The 21467-nt window shown below is 37.0% G+C and overlaps 1 protein-coding gene across 10 annotated transcripts in view; it reads left to right on the plus strand.

Moving 5' to 3' along the window:
- doc2b (double C2-like domains, beta) overlaps window positions 1-21467 on the plus strand; it is a 408709-nt gene that overhangs the window by 69216 nt on the left and 318026 nt on the right. For all 10 annotated transcript variants that reach the window (XR_015492002.1, XM_087254531.1, XM_087254537.1 and 7 more), the window contains one exon: window positions 12547-12709. Coding sequence is in view for 9 of the 10 variants with exons in the window: in XM_087254531.1 (XP_087110657.1) it covers window positions 12547-12709 (163 nt within the window). In the remaining variant the exon portion in view is untranslated. The remainder of the gene's footprint in view (window positions 1-12546; window positions 12710-21467) is intronic.

Consider the following 21467-nt stretch of genomic DNA (forward strand, 5'->3'; position numbering starts at 1 on the left):
TGTGTGTGTGTTTTTATTCATTTGCAGAACATGTCATGCTTTATTGCTCAGAGATTCATTCCCTGTGGTATATGCCTGTAGATAATGAGTCTCTGGATATTTATGTACACACAGAGACAGGACTGCCTCTATTTTATCTTCTACTCTTCACTGACCTTGAAATAACACATAATCACCGTTCTTGCGGCAAAACGGCGAAAAAGAACTGCCGTTCAACCAGTGCTTTCTCTTAATGTGAAGGTATAGGTGACAGAGATGCATTGGATGTCTGTTTTGTTTAATTGAATTCTTGTTCATCATCGTTCATGATGAATTAAAGCTTCAATTTAAGTTTGAAGTGTGTAATTTCTAAGCCCCTAGGGACACCAGAGACTCAAATACTATGTATTTATTTCATGAACACTCCCCTCTATGACATATGACTGTTGAAGGATAGTCTCAATTCAAGATTGCACATTTGGAATTCAATGAATACATCTACATGTGTTTTAAAAAAGCAGTTCTATATGATCCAAACCCTGTTCTTGGAGGCACACCAACAGTACATATTTTGGATGTCACCCTTATCTGACTCATTAACTTCAGGTATTGGAGACTCTTCTAATGTTCTGGGGTCCGTTCTTCATACCTTGCTTAAGTTGATTTTGCAGATCCTGGATCTTTTAATCTTGATAACTGATCTCTGGATCTGAGATCGCTGCGTGTGTTGTGAAGGACAGATCTATCGATCCTCGAAATCATGATCAGCAATGCAACGATTGGCTGACGGCACAGCAGCTTAATGACATCATATGATTATTATTCAATTATTATTATTATTATTATATTTTATTTTATTATTATTAATTATTATTAAACGGTTTATTAAATCTGAAACGCAATAAATTGTTGTGCGCTGCATGCTTTACACGCTCATGTGTCAAGATTATTTAGCTATTTATTAAGTTTTACAGTTAGAGCAGATTTTCTTTATTAAAGTAGCCAAATAAGTAGTGGCTGGTTTCTTAATCGGTCTAAAGAACAATTGGATGTTTAAATTTATTTTCATCACAAAAGCATTTATCCAACACCCTATTAAACTTGGATGGTCCATGCTTTCATATTAAGGCTTATCACACTTAAATTTTTTAATTCTGGTTCATCCTAAACACACTAATTTAAGGGAATTCTGGTTATCTTTAATCATGATTATTAATCATGCTTTTCACGATAATGAATAATCCTGAAGATTTATTAACACAGTGTATGGGTTAACATTATTATTTGCATACTTGCGACATCATTGTCACCATATGGAAAGCAGGAGGCAAGCGTCTTTTGACATTTTTTACTTTTTACATTTTTAACTTAACGTTACCTCACACCGGCAGCTGTTTACACCTTTTGTTTTTTTTCATGACATGATGTAAACTATGCTCTTCAATTTCTGATTGGCTGTCTGTTGCCAGGTGTGCAGCAACAACAATTAAATACCAATCTGTTTTACACTGAACAATCTTAACACTGCAATGCAGGGTTAACACCACAAATTCAGTGCTAATCCTGCTCCAGAGAACGGTTTCATAACCCAAGGTAAAATGCAGTGCTAAAAGTTACAACTGTGTATTTAAGTGTAATTCAAATTGGTATTCAAAATAAAAATACCCAGAGTTAAGCACAGTGTGAAAAGCATAAGCGTTTATGCCGAATACTTACCGTACCGTGTGAATTTTTAATCAGAACAGGCAACCTTCTGTTGTTTAGTTGAGCCTGTATAAATTATATCTTCAGCTTGTTATCCAGTTAGTATCTTCAGTTTGTTGTTCTCAGCCTACACAAGTGTCACTACTGATTTTCTCGTTTGAAAAACTCATTTGTGACTAGGGTAGTCAAAAGACAACACAGGCTCATTGGAAAAATGTGCTCAGGACTACATTATTGAGAACTGAGAAATATGTGGTTGCATGTACATATGGCACAATTTTGTGTGTAAAACAAAAGCTACTGTGTTGTATCGTTGTTGGTTTTTCCCAGTGTGATTGGTTTGCTCTGTAGTTTACCATAAACAGCACTAAATTTGGGAGGCAAAGCAAAGCGACAGGGGTTTGAATCCGGCAAAGGACTGTTCTAGAAACCAGGTCAAATAAAACCCTCCAAAAAGTGATACTGTGGTAAAAGCAAGTGGCTGTGATGGTTGTTCTCTTCTAGTTTGATTTTCAAAAAACTATCAGTTGTGTTTAGAAAAGGGGTGATTGGGTCAGTTGATATTAAATGGATTTATAATGGCTTCCCTCATGAATGCACACGAGAAGGACATTAAGATATGCTGATATGTACACAGCAGAATTTTGTGGATTGACAAAAATGACACATGAGAAAACAAACCCCAGTAATGTATTTGAGATTGCCAAAAATGTACGCTGTGGCCTCTAGTTGATTTGTGGAAAAAAAAACCTGCAAGACAACATAGTGCAGGGTACATATTGGTTCTCAAAAATGTAGACCTGGGCGCATATTTCCGATGAGTCCGAGTTGTCCAAAGTATACGTCACTGTATGGTGCTCACCACCATGCCTAATATACTGACACCGAGGAGAATAAATTGATGAATGAAGTATGTTTTCTTTGCTTTATGTGTGCACAAAAGTATTTTTGTAGCTTGATTATATTTCCATTGAATCACTAAAGGCATATGGAGGATGAGGGAGCTCTCACATTTCACCTAAAGTATCTCTATTTGTGCTTTGAAGTTGAACATGGGTCTCAGTGGTTTCAAATGACATGAGGATGAGTGATTAATAACATGATTTTCATTTTTAATTAAACTAATCTTTAAAAACTTGCTCAATAGTGCTTAGTGTGGAAATATTTTTAACATTTCAGTATTGATTGGTAGACGCTAGTTGTAAAACGTTTAAGCTATTGTTACTATCTATCGATACAAAACAGAGTTGGAACATCAGTTTTTGAACACAGAACTACAGCTCATTAGATGTTTTTTCTAGGCCATTCTCTGAAAACCCTGGAGGTGGTTGAAAAATCTCACTAGATCAGTTACATGCCCATCTGACACCGACAACCATGACATCTTCAAACTTCAGATTGATTACAAGTTGTATATTTATTAGAAAATAAATGCACTTGATGTGGTTTTGCTTCTGCATTATTTTTAATAATTCAATGGACTAAAGTAATTTTATTCTCTTTTTCCTATGGGTACCCCACTCAGTTTTTTTATTAGGTCGTTGTCTTTAAAATGCTGCTGTGCTTTTGACCTTTTCTTGCACTTTTCATTAGAGGTCTGCATTCCCGCTGCTGTCCCGCGGGCGCTGAGGGACCCGACTAGATTTCTACGGCGCGGGTATAAATTTCCGAATAAATCAGGGGAGCGGTCGGTAACGGGTTTAATTTGGGACGGGAGCGGGCCGTCTAGCAATATCGCTCCCGACTCCCGAGTGAGCACGCGTATGTATGTGTGTAAATGAAATAGCGCGATGCTGTGTTTAGCTTGTTTGTTGCAGTGTGTGTGTGTATGTATGCGCACGCGCGAATGAGAGAGAAAGCTTTGTCTGTGTGTGTGTGCTTGGTGCTGTGCGTGTGTGTGTTTATACAGACAGCTTGTTATAGGCTGTCTGGACTGTATAACTGGGTGGTTTTCGGTTTTGTTCTCCCCCCGCTCTTTAGCGGGATCGGGTGCGGCGGATAGAAAACGGGGTGGGTCGGGCAGCGGGACATCAAGTGCTTAATATAAGCGGGAGCGGTCGGGTTCCGGCTAAAACCTGGCGGGTGCGGGCGGGAGCGGGATTCAAAATTTAGTCCCACGCAGATCTCTACTTTTCATCCTAAGGCATTTGTTTCATTTCGGATAGATTGTTTTGACTGTTGTAGCTTGAGAAATTAATGAAATCATTCATAGTGATATAGTGACTGCAATGCCTGGAACTACTTCAGCTGTGCATTTATCTGAACAAAACGTCACACTTAAAATCTTCATCATCCAATCAGAATTAAGCATTTAACAGCCCTATAGTATGATGTTTGGTTCACAACAGACAATATCTTATACATTTTAGCCAGAATACAAAAGCAACCATGTTTGAATTTTGACTTTGTTGGAATTGTAACTAAAAGGTGTTACAACTTTTAGTTTTGGCCTGATGTAAATTTTAAATCTGTTGGACTTAAAGTGTAAAATAAGATTTAAAATAAGTAACTTAATAATTAAACTGCTGTCTTCGGCGGTTTTTAATTATTAATGACAGCAAAGCAGTTTAATGCGACAATCTTGTCATTATGATTTCAGAGGAAATGGGAAATTCCTGATAATTCCTATATGAAAGCAGAGTTAAACCATAATGTTACAGTAATGAGTTCCAGCAGCTTTAAATGCCTTTAATGCAAGTTTCGATCATATCAATATTGCATTGATAACACTTCCTCAGGGTTTAATTTTATGCTTAACATTATCACAATTTTCATCCAATGCCTTCTACTGGAAGTCATAGTGGCCATAGACCATTACAACAATGCATTAGAGCGTTAGGAAATTGCAACGCATCACCATAGTACATGATTATTTTCATTAAAATGTGTAGGAACATAATTGTATCTATGCATATTTATAAAAGGTATTATTTATTGATTTATGAAACATATGACACATTTTACTCAGAAATTGTCAGTACATTTGTAAATTGATAATATAAGATTTTACTGCAATGATATTTTATTTATAATCTATTTTTAAAGTGTAGTTTGTTCACTCTTAAAGGGAAAACAGGGTATGAACAGGTGTTGAATATTAGGTGAGCCAGTTGTCTCTGCACATTTGGTTGGAAATGAAGAAAGTATTAAAAAACCATACTTGACTCCTCTGGCTGCTCTCCATTTTAAATAGTCATTTGTGAGATTGCATCTTTTTTTATTGAAGGTTTCAGAATGTCCAGTCAATTTTATTCCACTTATTTTGCTGAAAACCTATTGGCGCATTTACATTTTCCCCCATAGTCCTTTAGTGCATGTGTTAATGCATAATGTACATTCATAATGTCTTTCGTTTCACAGACAATGAAGGTTTTCGGCTTAATAGAGCAGAAAAAGCTGTAGGTGATTTGTAGCACTTTAGTATCAAAGGACATATTGTGTTATTCAATACAATTATAGCTACTATTTAATACTGCCATTTCAGAACACTTACTGAAATATTATTTTCCGCAGGTGTTTATTATTGCAGAGTGTAAAGTCTATCAATGCATTCTTTTTACCCAGACTTCAACCTTTTAGCATATAGCAACATATTCCTGCTTGAGTCAACTTTAAAAACTAGGATGCTAGACACATGTAACACTGTGTCCTAGCAACACATGGCGCAACACGTGATAAAAGATATCTGTTACGTCCTTTAGATATTTTTTATGAACTAAGGGTATTTTTGACGGGTATTTTTGACATAACATACGATAGTTTTGTGTGCGCGTAACTAGTGTATAGGGGGAAAAAACAACTGAAGACTGAATATCACTGCAATTGATTATGTATTTCCCATACCAGTAGTAAAACAAGTGAAAATATTTGTCTAGTTAAATAAAAATATTTATAACAAATAATTGATTTTTTACCTGATGGAGAGGAGGTTATTAGTGGTGCTGAAATCAAAGAAAGATGTAAAACAAAACGTACTAACTGTATTAAACAACTAAACTAAATATTGAAAGAGACGCATGAAAAGAAACATCTACAAACTTATACATCTTAACTAAACTGCCCTAACTAAAAAAACAAAACATACACAAAACGGCACACTCTCCTGAACCTAATGGGATAACACAGAAGTTAATGTGGATGTTGTAAATGTATACCGCACGACTTGCTCGCTTCAACACCCTCTACAAAGTCAAAGAAAAAGTGAGTGAGAGAGAACGATTGGGACGGCTTCAGAAGGATTCCATGCCGGTGCAACTTCACCAGCATGGAATCCCAATCCTCCAATGCCATTCCTACCTGCAACATATGTAAAATGACACCCACACACAAACAGAAGTGCACACACTCACAACCCGAAAGTTCTTTCTACATGGTAACATAAAAATTTCTATTTTAGAACTGCTTTCTATTTTAGTGATGTTATGACAAAACAACATATTCTGCCATGACTAAGATCACAGGTAAAGATTATGTGCTTTATTTAGTGTTGAAGGCTCCCAAAGTGAGTTTAAATACCATTTCAAGAGTTCACACTTAGCTGATGATTTACAAAGCTTTTTTGGCATGCTGTCCCGGGAGAGAGCCCCGAGCTCAAGGGCTCCTCGAGCCCGGGGCTTCCTCCCGTTGGCAGAGCAAGAAGGGAGCCCGAGCTCGGTGGATCTCAGAACTCCCCTGCTGCTGTAGCTAAGGGAACGTAAGGAATTAGACAAGCTTGATTGTTATGTATGTTGAATGTCTTTGGATGGTGGGAGGAAACCGGAGAACCCGGGGAAAACCCACGCGGACACGGGAAGGACATACAAACTCCCCACAGAAACACCCACCGGTCCTATGGAACTAGGACCGGCAGTATTCTTGCTGTGTGGTTCGCAGTGCTAACCACTGGACCGCCGTGCCGCCCAATCACAGGTAAAGGAGGAGAATAGGGGAGGAGGGGGGTTTCTTCCAAACGAAGATAAAGTGAACTGAAAACTGAGGCTATTTATGGTGCCTTAGGGCTCATATGATTGGAAGATTAGTGATTAGCAAATACGAGACTGGCCGTGATAAATCATAAGCACGTGATCCTCTCGAAATTAGTTTATGAATAAACTTCACTTAATGTGAGTTTTATTTTTATACTTCTTAACCATTGTGTATTGTTCAACTTTACTACCTTTTCGTTATGTTGGTGGCTGTTTTTGCCCTATTGACTTTCATTATAATGACATTTTTGATTGCAAAGCTATGGGCACCATATAATAATATAAAATAACAATGATTCTAGATTGTTATTGGTTTCCATGTTGGAAAGGGGCAGATTTAACTCTTAATCATCAGTTTGCAGCATTAAGTTGATTCAGAATTCAGCGGCTAGGATAGTTACCTGCTCGCGTACTTCTGATCACATAACTCCAATTCTCTTTCACCTGCACTGGCTTCCTGTTCACCATCGTATTCAATACAAAATCCTCCTCTTAACATACAAAGCTCTTTATAACCTGGCCCCCCACTATATTTCTGATCTTCTTCATTTGTACACTCCTTCACGCTCACTGAGATCATCTTCTGCTGAAGTGTTATCTGTCCCACACTTTAAGATGAAGTCATTTGGTAGCAGGGCTTTTAGTTGTACAGCCCCAAAGTTATGAAATTCCCTGCCTTTGCACATTCGCCAGATGGACTCTATTTCCAATTTTAAATCTCAGATAAAGATGTTTTTGTTTAGGATAGCTTTTAATGATTTCCTGGTTTAATTTTATGCTGATTGTCATTTTTAATGCTTGTATTTTATGATGTACTTGTAATCTTAAAACTTTAGATAGGCCTGTGCGAAAAATTTGGCTTTAATATGGAGTTCTATGGAGTAAAACAGCAGATTGCAGTTTGTGTGTGTGTGTGCATAAATACACTTACTGTGTTTATTATGTTCTTAGAGCTAAGCAGCTTATTCTGATGTTCTCACACATATCAAGATAAGTCTGCAAAGGTCCCTCTCTCTCTCACACACAACACACTATACTCAATATAAAAGGCAAAAACTAAGCTTTTTTGCACTGCAAATGATGATCAACATTAAAAATTACAAATGTTACCTTTCCTAACCCTAAACCAGCAACAATCAAGAATTCATGAATGGTGTCATGGCTTTGCAAACAAAAAATGTGGTTATAATGGAAGTCAACGGGGGAAAAACACCCATAACGAAAGCATAGTAAATTTGAGTGTATTGTTGAATTTTTGTAAAATTTTCAAAGCATTTTCCCAAAATGTGAAAAATTTCCCAAAATAAGATGTGTGACCAAAAATCATTACATTTACTGAAACACAGAGAAAGTTGTGGCCAAATTATGACTCAAAATCACCCAGAGTGAAAAACATCTCCAAAAGCACACAAGGGTTAAAGCAGCAGCAGATAGTTCAGCTCAGATCTTGAAAATAAAATGACTAGTGAACAGTTTAAACATTAAAGTCAGAACTGTGATTCATTGCAAACCAACAACATCAGTCACTCAGTAGCCTATTAATAATGTTAAAAGGTTTAATGTGTAATAATTAGATTTACCAAAAGCCTTTACCATTTCATTGGGAGTGCAGTGGCTGGTTGTTACGGCCCAAAATCCAAAACTGGCTCTATTAATAAAGCAAACTGTGAATGAAAATTGATATACACTACCTGCTACCAAAATAAACAAAGTATTGAAATGAACAATTGAACAAACTAAACGAATAGTTCACACATTACAAATACTAAAGAATTCAAAGTTAACAAAAACATAACAACGAAAAGAGCGATCCTGGCATGCATGGAGCTCCACCAGCCAGAGAGTGAGAGAGTTGCCGTCTGACTTATATAAAGGGACTCCCAATGATGTCACTGGCGTCATCCAATCTGGGCAAGCCGTTCGCAAGCTCCACCTAATAAACACAAGCACACACAACGATACCAAAAGCAAAATGTAAAACAGACCCACATAACGCTGATATTTGAATGTTTCTGTCATGTAGTGTCGTTTTTGCCAAATTGGTTATCGCTGGAATTTTTTTCATGAGGCATGTTGTGAGGACACGGACAAAACCAGACTTTCCAGAGCCTAATTTTATGGTATTCACTTCTTCCACTTGCAAAGTGGATCACTTCTCTAAATTACATGTTATCTCCCACTGATAAAACTCAGTTCTGGGAAAATGACTGCTCATGTCCTTTATACTTGATTGTGCAAGGTTTTTTTTCTTTTTTTTTTTCTTATTTTCTTTTTGGGCTGTGAATGAACTGATTGCACTACCATTTTGAAACTCGCTTTTCTCCTCGATGGTTTGCAGAAATTGGTACCCTGGGGAATTCAAAAAGGTTGCTTCCTGTTTTCCTTCGGGGCGTCTGCGCCAAACACAAACTCACCGAATATTTATTTCCTAAAATGTTTGCCGCACACAATAAACTCTCAATTCAATGCAAAATAGGGAAGGCTATTTATTATGATGTGATTGATTGACCCTGCGTGCTGTATGTGCATTATTTTGCCCTGGCCAATGTCAATGGAGATGGTAACTGAGCAGGTACAGCTGGGAGATGGTGTCTGCCAAGGCTCCAGCAGCTGCTGTCAGCCCTGACATTTCAGAGCCTGCTGTCCATCACTTCTTAATTGTCTTTCTGGCTTCATCGGTGCCCAGCCTGCCGAGCATCAGTCTCTTGCTGTTCTATCACCCCCAGAGTGACTGGAACCAGACTGTGGTGTGCTCACAACACCTCTAGAGCATTATGCTGTTTGTTTCAGGTGCGGTAATGTTTGTGAAAGGACTATTTGAATATTGGTGCGTCAACTGATTTACTTACACTGCTATGAGAAGTATGAACCTGAAATAGTGCATGAATTGCTGTCTGTTTAAAAACTTCTTTAATTCTAGCCGGAAAAAAAAACAAGACTTTCTCCAGAAAAAAAATATTCATTTATGAATTCCTAACATTTATATAGCACTTTTCTCAAAGCGCTTTACACATTTTTGGGGGGAATCTCCTCATTCACCACCAGTGTGCAGCATCCACCTCAGTAATATTTGTGGATTGATTCTGGATTTTTTAGTAGGATGTCTGCAGTGTGTCAGAGTCTATGGTGCTCTTTCTGATTTTCAGTATTGCTCCACTGGTTCCCCTCAAGGTTGTTGCCTCTCACCTCTTCTGCTCATCATGTATACTAAGGGCGAACTCATACTATGTACAGTTGCCTTGAACCGGGCCGAAGCACGCTTGTCCCCCCTCCCGTCTCCCCCGACAGCCCACTCTCACATTACATTCGGGCTTGATCATGCTTACGTCATCGATGATGCGCTGTTCAGTTTAAAAAGCGCTCTCGCTCAGCAGTGGAGATTTCTTTAGTTAGTTTTAGTCGTTTGGGATGCAGTGACACGCAGTCAAATATTTTTCCGAACAGATCCGCCACTTTTGACCCTCATAAACAATTATAAAGTCCTCGTGCTGCAGGTATTAGGAGGTTTGCTGAAGGTGCAGCTGTCGTGCAGTGAGGGGTTTGCATATTTAATAATCTACATCAGTTTGCGTTCATTAAACATTAAGAATGATTAATAAATCCATGTCAAACAGTCCCTTAAAAGTCACGTCTCGTCTTTAGTTTCGGGCTCAGGCGCGCTTTGCACTCACACTACAAGCATAAGTGAACCGCGCTCTGGCACACCTCTTTCAACAGGGCCAGGGCCGGCCAAGTGAACAGCACCTGAGCCCGATTCAGAGCACTCACACTTTTCAAACGATCCGGGAAAGGGCCTGGGCACGGTTCGGATAGCATAGTTTGAGCCCTAACGATTGTCGGAGTATGTACGGGAATTGTCATATCATAAAATATGCAGATGATTGTGAGTCTCCTCAACGTTTAGGATTAGGCATGGTCCTGTTGAGGAACAATTTACTTCTTGGTGTGATAGATTTTCTCTCTAGTTAGTTTAGTCTAGTCCAGTTTAGTCTAACAAAAGACATGGTGATAGATTACAGGAAGGCTTCTCCTACCCCCAGCATAACAAATATTAAAGGGTTGGACATTGAAATTGTTGACACACACATATCTAGGGGTCGTTATTGACAATATTTTGCCATTTCAACCTAACACCCAGGCTGTCTATAAAAAAGTTCAACAAAGACTTTTTTTTTTTGAGGAAATTTAGATTGCTTTGGGTTTGTACCTTTTATGATGAGAACTTTTTTAAACAATTTAATACTTTTGTTTTATCTTTCTGCATTTTAGCTTGGTATGGTAACTGTACTTCAAGCCATGTTCTCTTAATTAGAGAGCACAAAGAAGAAGAGGCTGAGTGATGGTATACTATTTTTAAACATTGCAAGAAAATGGTCTTCGTATTCCAGTGTGTGTCTTTAAAATCTCTCTGCGAGCGATCGAAGAGTTGTGGATTAATCTGTGTTAATATGTCTTGTTGTTTGACATTGTCACTATTTGGGAAAACCAAATAAATGAATGAGAAGTGGGTTAAAGGTGCAGTTGATGATCTGCCTAAATGCTATCCGATTAGCATAATGTTTGAAACACAGTCCCTCCCCTGCTGTCAAAACTCACGCCTTACAAAATCATGAACATGCACATTAAAGATGACAGAGACCCACTAGATCATGTCATTTGCCAGTTAGAAAACTTTATGTGACTTTATAATGCTACAATTCTGAACACAAAACTGTTTTATATCTGGTGTGCAGGAATTACTCTTATTACCAAGCCATACTTACATGCTATTTCAGACCGAATATTCAAAGTAGCATGGTAAACAATATACAAAGTGTGTCACAGTTTGTCGTTGTTCAAAAGTTAATCGATGTGATGTGAATATAAAACCAATTAAGTACAGCAAGCTAGGTGGAATAGCGCTATTTACTGATGTTTTGTTGTTAAATGAAATAAAAATCTACAGTATTGATGCTGTTAAAGGTCCCTTATGAAATTGAAAATAGTCACATCAATCTTTCGCTGGAAGATTTTAGTGACTGAACAGCATTTAACCTATTTGTAACACAATAAAAATCTACATCAGCTTTGCGTGACTAAAATAGTTTTTCACAACAAAACCTGTCTAAAAGAAATACTTCAGCCATGGTGTCATCCTTCCTCCATCGTGCAAAGTAACTTCATTATTGATTCAGAACTTGAAAAAGTTTTGATTCAGCATTTCTTTTTAACGCGTGCACAAAAATGGCTGATCTGACTGAACAGAGGTGCGCAGTTGTACAAATCTACATTTGTTGACAGACAGTTTGGGTTACTTATCAGAATTATGGGAATTATTGCCCGACAATATTTAACTGGATGAATATTTTTAGTTTTATGCATTACCCATAATATAAAAATACATAAAAATACATTTAGATTATTTACTTTAATCATTACTATTAAAATGAAGAGACTTTCAACCAGCGGAACAAAAAATGTTTCTGATGACAATCACCTACTGGATCTTTAATGTTACAGACAAGCACAATATATACTTTTGCTTTTGCCTTAAACTCAACTGTTGCATCTAATAAAGACTTTCAGGTCTGCATGAACACTTTAGTTATATGTGTTGAAGCAGGTTTGCAACTAAACTCTTTTTTTTATTATTATTATATTCAGATATAATTAAAGTGTGTAAATGAACAGTATTTTAGCATTTAAAAGCATTGCACAACTCAGACAGCGTCCTGTGAAGTTTCAGGTTAAAAGTAAGCTCTAATGAGTTGTTTAAAAGCAGTGTTTGAGTGTCTGCAGATCATAACTCCACGTCTACATTTCAACATGTGGTTCCTTTGCAAAACGTTGCGAGTACCTGCTTTAAGTCGCTCCATACTGAGCTTCTCTTAATTTGTTTTTCTTTTCTCACTCTTCAAAGGTGTGGAAACGTTCAGGAGCCTGGTTCTACAAAGCCTTGCCCAAGCATATTCGACCCATTAAGGATTCAATTCTAGATAACAGGAAGCCGGTAATAGAAAGAGGAGAACAACTGCCAGTGGCCAGGAGTGCACCAATCAGCTACACGTGGGCTCAAAGCAAAGGTTAGATGCTATTCTATTCTATTCTATTGTATTTTCTGGTGAAAACTTAAATTGTAATGCTTGTATCTTAGACTATGAATGAGCTCAATGGATGATATTAAACACAGTGATATTAGTGTCATATTTAGGGAAGTATTAATACATCATAATATCAAGAAATTGTGAAATAAAAGTGCACCAATGGATAACTGCCAAAGTCCCTTTAAAGAGCCCTTATTATGAATTAAAAAAGGTCATATTTTGGTTTTGTGGGTCTCCAACAACAGGCTGATATGCATGCAAGTTCAAAAAACACTTTCATTGTTTTATAATTATCCCATCGACTCCCATATGATTCGTTCAGCGATTCATTTGTTCCCAAACCCCTCCTTAGCGTGATTTTAATCTGTGCTGATTGGACCGATGGCCGAGTCTGTTGATTGGTCGACTGTGTTCAGCACGAGACAAAGAGAAATACCCACTACTGTTTATCAACATTGGTGGAGTAGTCAGAGTGCAGCGTATACATGTGAGCCTAGTGCAGGAGTGCATTAAAGCAGTGCGGTTAAACACCAGCTTATTGCTCTGTTCTTACATTGTAAAATCGATATACAAATAAAGGTGAATTACCCATACGTATAAACAACGAAATGACACACATTCATTATTAATCCATACACTGGCAAAAGCTAAACTATTTTGAAACTTGACTGCCACACGTGTGTAGGAACAGCTGATGGTGGCTATAGCAATGACAAACTGCAGAGGATCGCGAGCTCACAAACGCATTTAAATCAGTAAAGAAAGTGATATGAGCCACATTTTCAAGGTGGCTTTAGACGCGATGTGAAATATAGTCAACCAAATACAGCACAAGCCGCGTGGAGCGATTCCAAAAGACAAAACATAATTAAATTCCTATTTTTCAAGCTAGAGAAAATGAGGTGGCAACCCTTTTAATCACACTTACTTACACTTGTGAAATGGAAAAAGAAACTGATCCATAAACTGTATACTGATAAAAGTTCCAGTCAGGCTCTGATAAAGTCTCATATATCAATAGTATTTTTTTGACCCTTTCTTTAACAAATGACCAACAAATCCCCTATTGCAGAATAGATTATTGCATTAAACACCAGAATATTCACTCATTAATGTTAACTCATCTTCAGTCATGATCAGTACCATGCACCAGCATTCTGCGAAAAGGCACGTTCATGTTTTACTGGATCCAGCACTTCATATTTGGTATTGTTTTGTGTCGAAGTCGAGACAAATGACAAATCATTTAAATGACTCTCAGTTGAATATTTTATTTAAAAAAAAAAAATCTATATTTAAAAAAAAAAGGTGCATTTTCAGATTTAAACCTCAGCTGGATGTTTTCATTCACTTGGAGCTGTGTTGCACACTGCATGAAAGGTAATTTTTAAAAAAACATAATAGGCGCTCTTTAAGGAAAGTAATTCCACTCGGTGGCCACTTTAAAGCGCCTTTTGGTTATTCTGTTTGAATGGGAAACATCAAATTCTCCAAATCTGCTTGCCATGAATATTATTCAAGTTGGAATTACCTATGAAATGTAACAACAACTGTCTATTAAATTTGTTTGAAATCATGTGAAAAAAAAAAAATTGAGGTTACACAAGCTTATTTGCATGCGCATTACAGGGGATCAAGATCATGACACCGACTTTATTTTTAGCTGTTTCTAGAGGACGCAATCAGTGTCATCCTGTCAATCTATGCCTCTATTTTAGGGTTCTCAATAATATCGAGTTCGGTACCAATCGGTAATGAAATTTTAAAAAATGACCATTTCAAGCTAATAAGTTGCGCACATACTTAAAAGACCAACACTCAACAAAAATGACTTTGATTGGCCGTGAAGGTCACGAAGATTGGTGAACTTATGACCTTCTTGGCCTGTCACAGTCGTTTTTGTTGAGTTTTGGTGCTCTAATGTTGGCAGGACATTGGTGCCAATTACCAGTTGGTACCAAACTCAATACTTTTGACAGCCCTACTCTACCTTAAGAATAACCTACTTGTTACATAATATCCAACTTGGTCTTGATGGCATATCTCCTCTCAAAATGACAGCTGCTGTCTTTGTTTACAAGTTTGTGATTGTTCAGGTGGTTTCCGTTTCCATTATGTAATTTACATTTGAATGGCAGTGACAGGAATTCATAATGTCATGTGATGAGACAGACTGTACCTCACGTGGGTTTCATTTAGATTACTAAACCATAGAACATTTTATTTTATTTAAATGTAGTTGGTTCATTTGAAAGTAGAGATTCAAAAGGTAGATATATTTCTCATATCTGTGGGGCATTTGCTAAGATTCCAGCATCTTTTGCTGACCTAACAATTAAACTGTCATGTTCCAAACTTGGTCCTGGAGGTTCAGTGTCCTGCAGATTTTAGCTATAACTTTGCAACACACCTGCAAGGATGTTTCTAGAAAACCTAGTAAGAGCTTGATTAGCTTGCCGAGGTGTGTCTGATGGGGGTTGGAGCTAAAATCTGCAGGACATCAGACCCACAGGACCGAGATAGAGAACCCCTGGTCTAAAGTGATCAATGTCAGCTCCTTTACTAGAAGGCATGCCTTCCTCCACTTGAGTGGCCATATTGACCATTACACTCTTCTTAATTTAAAACAATAAGAGTGACTTGCTGTGTGTATTATATTGCTTATATAAATGATATGGTTCATAACATTTATCTGTATTTTTACTGTATTTACAAGGTACAATTGACTCAATTATTTCAAGGGCTACACTGTGTGATGTGTTGCACATGCTACATGTATGTAAACATCAAGAAATGTTAGTGAAATACAGTTTAACTTGTGTGAGACAGAGCTGCTTGTTTGTTTGGGGATGATAGACAGCACACACACATCTTATTCAGTATCCTTCAAAATACTGAATATGTGAGCACAATTTAATTTACTGACTTCTGCCTGCTGCCAAATCCTGTCATTAAAAAACCATGCATAGGTTTGGTGTGAAAAGAAGATAAATTGTGCAGTTTGAAGTTTTTGAAAAGAAAAAACCTAGTTTTGCTTTTAAAGAGAGTTTTTATTTCATGCTTTTTTGTACAAAATCCACTCATTATTTGTAGGAAAATTTTCATGAAGAGGAACAGCATCCAAATTGACAGTGACAGACACATTTATTAAGCAAGCGATTCTGCAGAGAGTCACTACTAAAATTACTATGATTAACAGTGATCACTGCAAAAACACTGGACAAAAATAAATGTAGTATACGTCCAGGCTTATAGATCTGCAACAGGAGAACAAACACGAAAGACAATTTTGCACAAAATGTATAGTAAAACTTTTTTATATATGATGATAGATTACAGCACAGGTGTCAAACTCGGTTCCAAAAGGGCCGCAGCTCTGCACAGTTTAGTTCCAACCCTAATTAAACACAGCTGATCAAACTAATTGAGTCCTTTAGGCTTGTTTGAAACCTACAGGTAGGTGTGTTGGAGCAGGGTTGGAACTAAACTGTGCAGGGTTTCAGCCTTCCAGGAATTGAGTTTGACACCCCTGGATTACAGTATTGACATTCCTATTTAATTTAATGTGTTTTGTAGTTTCAAATAAGTAAAATAAGTAAGCGTGCTGTTAGGCTATTGCGTATTTTGTTTATGTGTTTATCTTTTTTTTTTTTTTTGTCTAAATTGCATACAATTTTTTAAAACTAGCACTTTGCATTTTAGTGTAAATAAACATTATAAGCAGTTCTTTTTGTTGTAGTTCACCCCTCAAATGTTGTCAGTTAGCTCAATGGAATATTAAGTAGGATTAAAAATATTAATGAAGTGTGAAAGATATTAAAAGCTATTTGTGTGCATAAAATGTAGCACAATGACAGTTTTGAACAAAACTATCTATAATTTTCTTTTTTATTTTATTTCATTTTATTTTATTTTAATTTATTGTTTTTAAATGTAAAAAAAAAAAGTTCACACCTCAAATGTTGCCAGTCAGCTAGCTCAAGTTGCATGGAACCTGGAATATTTGGGGGCATGAAAAATATTAAATGTTGTCTGGGTGCATAACAAAATGTGGCACAACAACAGTTTTAAGGAAAAAATAGCTATTTGTTTTCTTTGAGATGGTAAAACTTTACATACACTGCTGTTATGCCAACACAATCTCATGGTAATTTGTAACTTTTTGATTTAGTGACTAATTCCTGTGAATTCGTACGATCTCATTCATACAATTTAGCATGATTTACTCATCCCCCAATGATTGTTGGGTTTAGGGGTGGAGTTTTGTGCCACGCCTCCTTTTTAAAGTCGTACGACTGAATTCGTACAAATTAGCCACTAAATTGACAAAACCTAAAATATTTACGTTTCCACATGAGATCAGGCTGGTTATGCACATACCCATATCATATTATATATATCATATTTTAAGCTTTATTCCTTTGTGCTCTGCTTGCAATTAGATCACTGCAGCAGTTATCAAAATATACTGGCGAGGCTGTAGATCTAAAGGTCAGTTAGCTAATTAATACACCCCTAAGTTAATTCTGTACATTAGATGGGACGTCCCATTCTCCTCCAGCGGTGCTATTAATGAGCTCAGCCGTCTTAAAGTGACCCCATTTAACCCTTCTCCAAATAAACATTCACTCTAACATCCAATTCAAGCCCGAAACACTTCAAGCTTCCAGACACAGTTCTGCTTAACCTTGCAGAAATGCATTTAAGGCAGAATGAAAAGTAAAATGTATGTAAAGAAATATAAACTCACCCTGGCATGAATCTAACAGGCCCGTCTGCAATGTGTGATAAGCTTACTTATCAGAAGAATTAGGGAATAGAAAGCAGTCCAACAGCATGTGAACCAGCGTCCCTCAAAGACACTAAAAGACGCTCAGGGGACCAATATATCATCATTTTATTACACACAATAAAGCGCACAGCCCATCAGAGTTTACAGTCACACGCTTTCTCATGCATTTGATTATCTCCGACATGCAAATAAGATGTTCAGGAACGTCCATCAATTTCACATATGTCGCTTTTTTGTAGCTTTATCATAAATAAAGCAGTTTGCATCCACAGGCGCGCATCTGTTCACATGTTCCTCTGCTGCTATTGATATGTGGATGGCATAAGATTATCCTTTTTTTTTTTTTGTTAAACCAACCATAGAGCGACAAAAGCTTAGTAGCATCCACTCATGCTTGATAGCGATAGCTGTATGAGGTGCATTAGTGTCGTAGGGGTGGACACCTTTTCTGATTGTGTGCTTTTAAAGGATGACTGAATAAATGAGTTCTGAAAGGCTTTTGCTGTGGACTAACGTGTAGTAATTCCTCCATGCCAGCTGCCGCTGTAGTGCATGAGTGTATTAGAGGCTGTTACTAAATGTAACATGATAAAAGTGCACAGGTTGATCTAGCTTTTCCTTTCTTGACCCTCTGATAAGGTATACTCTCTTAATAACAACAGAATGAACCATGGAGAAAGTGCTGTTGTGTATTTAATATTTTATATAAAAGGCTTTTTTGGTGATGGCAGCTTAAAATTGACCTTCATATGGAGAATGTAGTCGCATACATTACTCAGGTGTAATTTTTTATTGTTTATTTATCACAGACTTTAACAGAGTGTAAAAAACTTGACGGTTCTGTGAGTCCCGTCTATCAAATCTGGGCTTTATTTTGTTTTTTCTGTTGAAGTCAAGTATATATATATATATATATATATATATATATATATATATATATATATATATATATATATATATATATATATATATATATATATATATATATATGTAGGGATAGTATACAGTTTAACCCAAAGAATGAGCAGTCTGGTAGATGAAGAAGAGAGAGTCAGAGATTTAAATAAATAAATGAAGTTTACTGAAGATAGTTTGCAGTTACATCAACAGAAGCCAACTTCAACACTCGCAATGAGTTCCTAGGCCGCTCCTTCACAATCACCAATCAATAACAATTATACTCTCACATAACGTCATTAACTGCGTCATACATATAGGTGTTCTAACCTGATTGGTTAAAACACAGATAGACTAGGAAAATTTCCATGTGGGGTTCGTGCGTACAATTCTGAACATTATCTTAAGCATAAACGTCAGACATCCCTTAGACTGATTAGAGCTGACTCCAGACCTGTAAAATGGATCAACAATCAAATAAAACACACACACTTAAAGTACAATCTGTTTCTTATCCAAGGATGAGTGTACTGTCAGCCGTCTTTGTCAAAACTGGTTAAAAGCCGGTGTAATCTACATTCAGGCAGTTATATTCTTACTATACAAAGTCTATCTTTAATAAAAGTAGAGTCACTTTAAAAGATTTAACCGTAAAAATAAAAAAATCACTTTAGACCTTTTAGATAGTATTAACTACTAGAAATAACAATAGGAGCAGTTGCTTCCAGTCCTCAGCCCTCAGTTCCACTCAAGGTCTCCGTGACCTCTGACCTAGATTGGTGGCTTCTGAAAATAGTTATAAAGAGACAGGCAGATGCACTGAACATTCTTATATTAAGCAATGTGTTAACTTATACATAAATTAAAATCAATTCACAGTTAAATACTAAGAAACAGGATGATGAAAAGGATAAACGTTGGTCCATGATGAGACAGATTGGAAAGCAGAAATCAGAATCCTTCAATATATATATATATATATATATATATATATATATATATATATATATATATATACACAGTATCACAGCAGGCTACAATTCTATCACTGAACATAAAAATATGAATGAATGAATCGAAAAAAAGAAAGAAATTAACTAAGGTGAAGCAATCAAACAAATAAACCTTTGCATTTATATGTTGCTGTTGGGATGCTGGTCTTTAAAATACTTTTTGTGTAAAATTGATTCTTTTCAAACTTTAATTCTTTTTATAAATGTCTATTGAATAGCTTCACAGAATATATATTCATTTTTTTTGGTCTGACCCTCTAAAACTGCCCAGAGTTTAATATAGCCACAAATTAATTAAAAATAATTGCCCACCCCTGCAATATTTTGAACCACTAAGTGTAAATTCAGCAATACATACTGCACCTTTACCATGGAGCCCCCCAGGTTGCCTTCAGTGGAAAACAGCTTATTTGATTTATTTAGTCAGGAAAGCTCTCAAAGTGTGCATCCGCGACCAAAATGTGACCTCCAGTGGACAGTAGCAGACTCCGAAATGAGACGCAGATTCAGTTACATATTAAGTGGTTATTAATTAGCAAAAAATCTAAATATTACGAATGTAAACATCAGAGGCCTCATGTATCAACGCTGCGTACGCGCAGGTTTCACGCTCAGAATCGCTCACGTTTGGATTTACTAACGATGAACTGAACGTGGGATTGTGCGCAGCTCCACGCCAGCTTTAAGGCTGGCATACGCACATTTTTTGTTCGTGTCTGTTTTATTTCCATTGGTGACTCCTAGAGGCAGTTGTGTTAAATTCCTCTCTACAAAGTGTCTTTGAGCCTTGCAATGGCAGCTGTATGAGACGGGTTCATCTAGCAGGTATATAAGGTTTCCATACCATACAGTTGACCAGCTAAACATTAAAGCGCAATTTGCAGCGGTCGCCTGATTTCCCAATGTAATCTGAGCTATCTACTGCACGCACATTGCTATATAGGCACCATCTGAAGATGAATTTGCATGCGTGAATCAGAAACATTTCCATTCAATAAATGTGCAAACAAAATATGATGCACAAACTTATTAATGATTCCTACTTGTCTTTCTCGTGATAAATAGTTGGCAAAATCTGATATGTAGCGGGGGGAAAAAAGAAGAAAGAGTTCATAAGACGCTGGATTCAAACAGAGTTCATGCTCGAACGTGTCAAAACATGTTGACATGCATTTTACGAGCTGCGCCACTGAGACTGTTTAGGATACTGCAACATTTTACACCTATAAATCACACTATTTTTTTTCTAATTCACTCAGTGCGATGTTCAGACCCAACTGTGTTAACCGCATCAACTCTCCCACTCAATTTTTTTCTTTTGTTGTTAATTCCGGAGAACAAACTTGGAAATAACACCGCTTTTCTCCGGTCTACCTCCGAAAGGAGCACCTACAATTCACATTCTGTTCAAAGTGTCTCTTTTTGCTTGCTTTTGCCATTGCTTTTTCGTTGGGTTTTGCCAGAGTAGAGTCATTTGCATATTCATAAGGGGGAGGAGGCAGGGAGGGGTTTGTGCTCGTGCATGTTGCGCTCAGTTTCACGTTCATTCAGATGTATGAAAGAATATGCGTGAGATTCGGCGTACGCAGTGTTTCATACATCTGATTTTTTTTCTGCGTACGCACATTTACAGCTTTGTGCGTACGCAATGTTTTAGTATGATTTCCACGCAAGTCTTCGGCCCCAGGTGAACCGGTTACATTTGTAACCATCTGTCCTAACAACACGCTTTGTGATGAGATACTCAGTGATAAGCAATTTGGCTGTTTGCACCAGACGAAACACGAGAAAAATTTAAATACAGCCATTCAGAAGCACAGAATAGTGCACTCACTGCTCTCTAACAAAATAAAGTTTATAATCTAAATAATACATATTAAACCTCTTTAACATTATTAAATGTAGATGCTGAACCACTGATTTGTGTTGGCTTGCACTTAGTCAATTCTAAAGTTCAATTTCAAACGTTTTTTTTTTTATTTTTCAAGATCTGCTGCTGCTTTCAGTAGTATGGCAATGAATGTCATGCAAAAAG

The sequence above is a fragment of the Danio rerio genome, chromosome 5 (genome assembly GCF_052040795.2).
Source record: "Danio rerio strain M-AB ecotype USA chromosome 5, GRCz13ab, whole genome shotgun sequence".
Classification (NCBI taxonomy): Eukaryota; Metazoa; Chordata; class Actinopteri; order Cypriniformes; family Danionidae; genus Danio; species Danio rerio.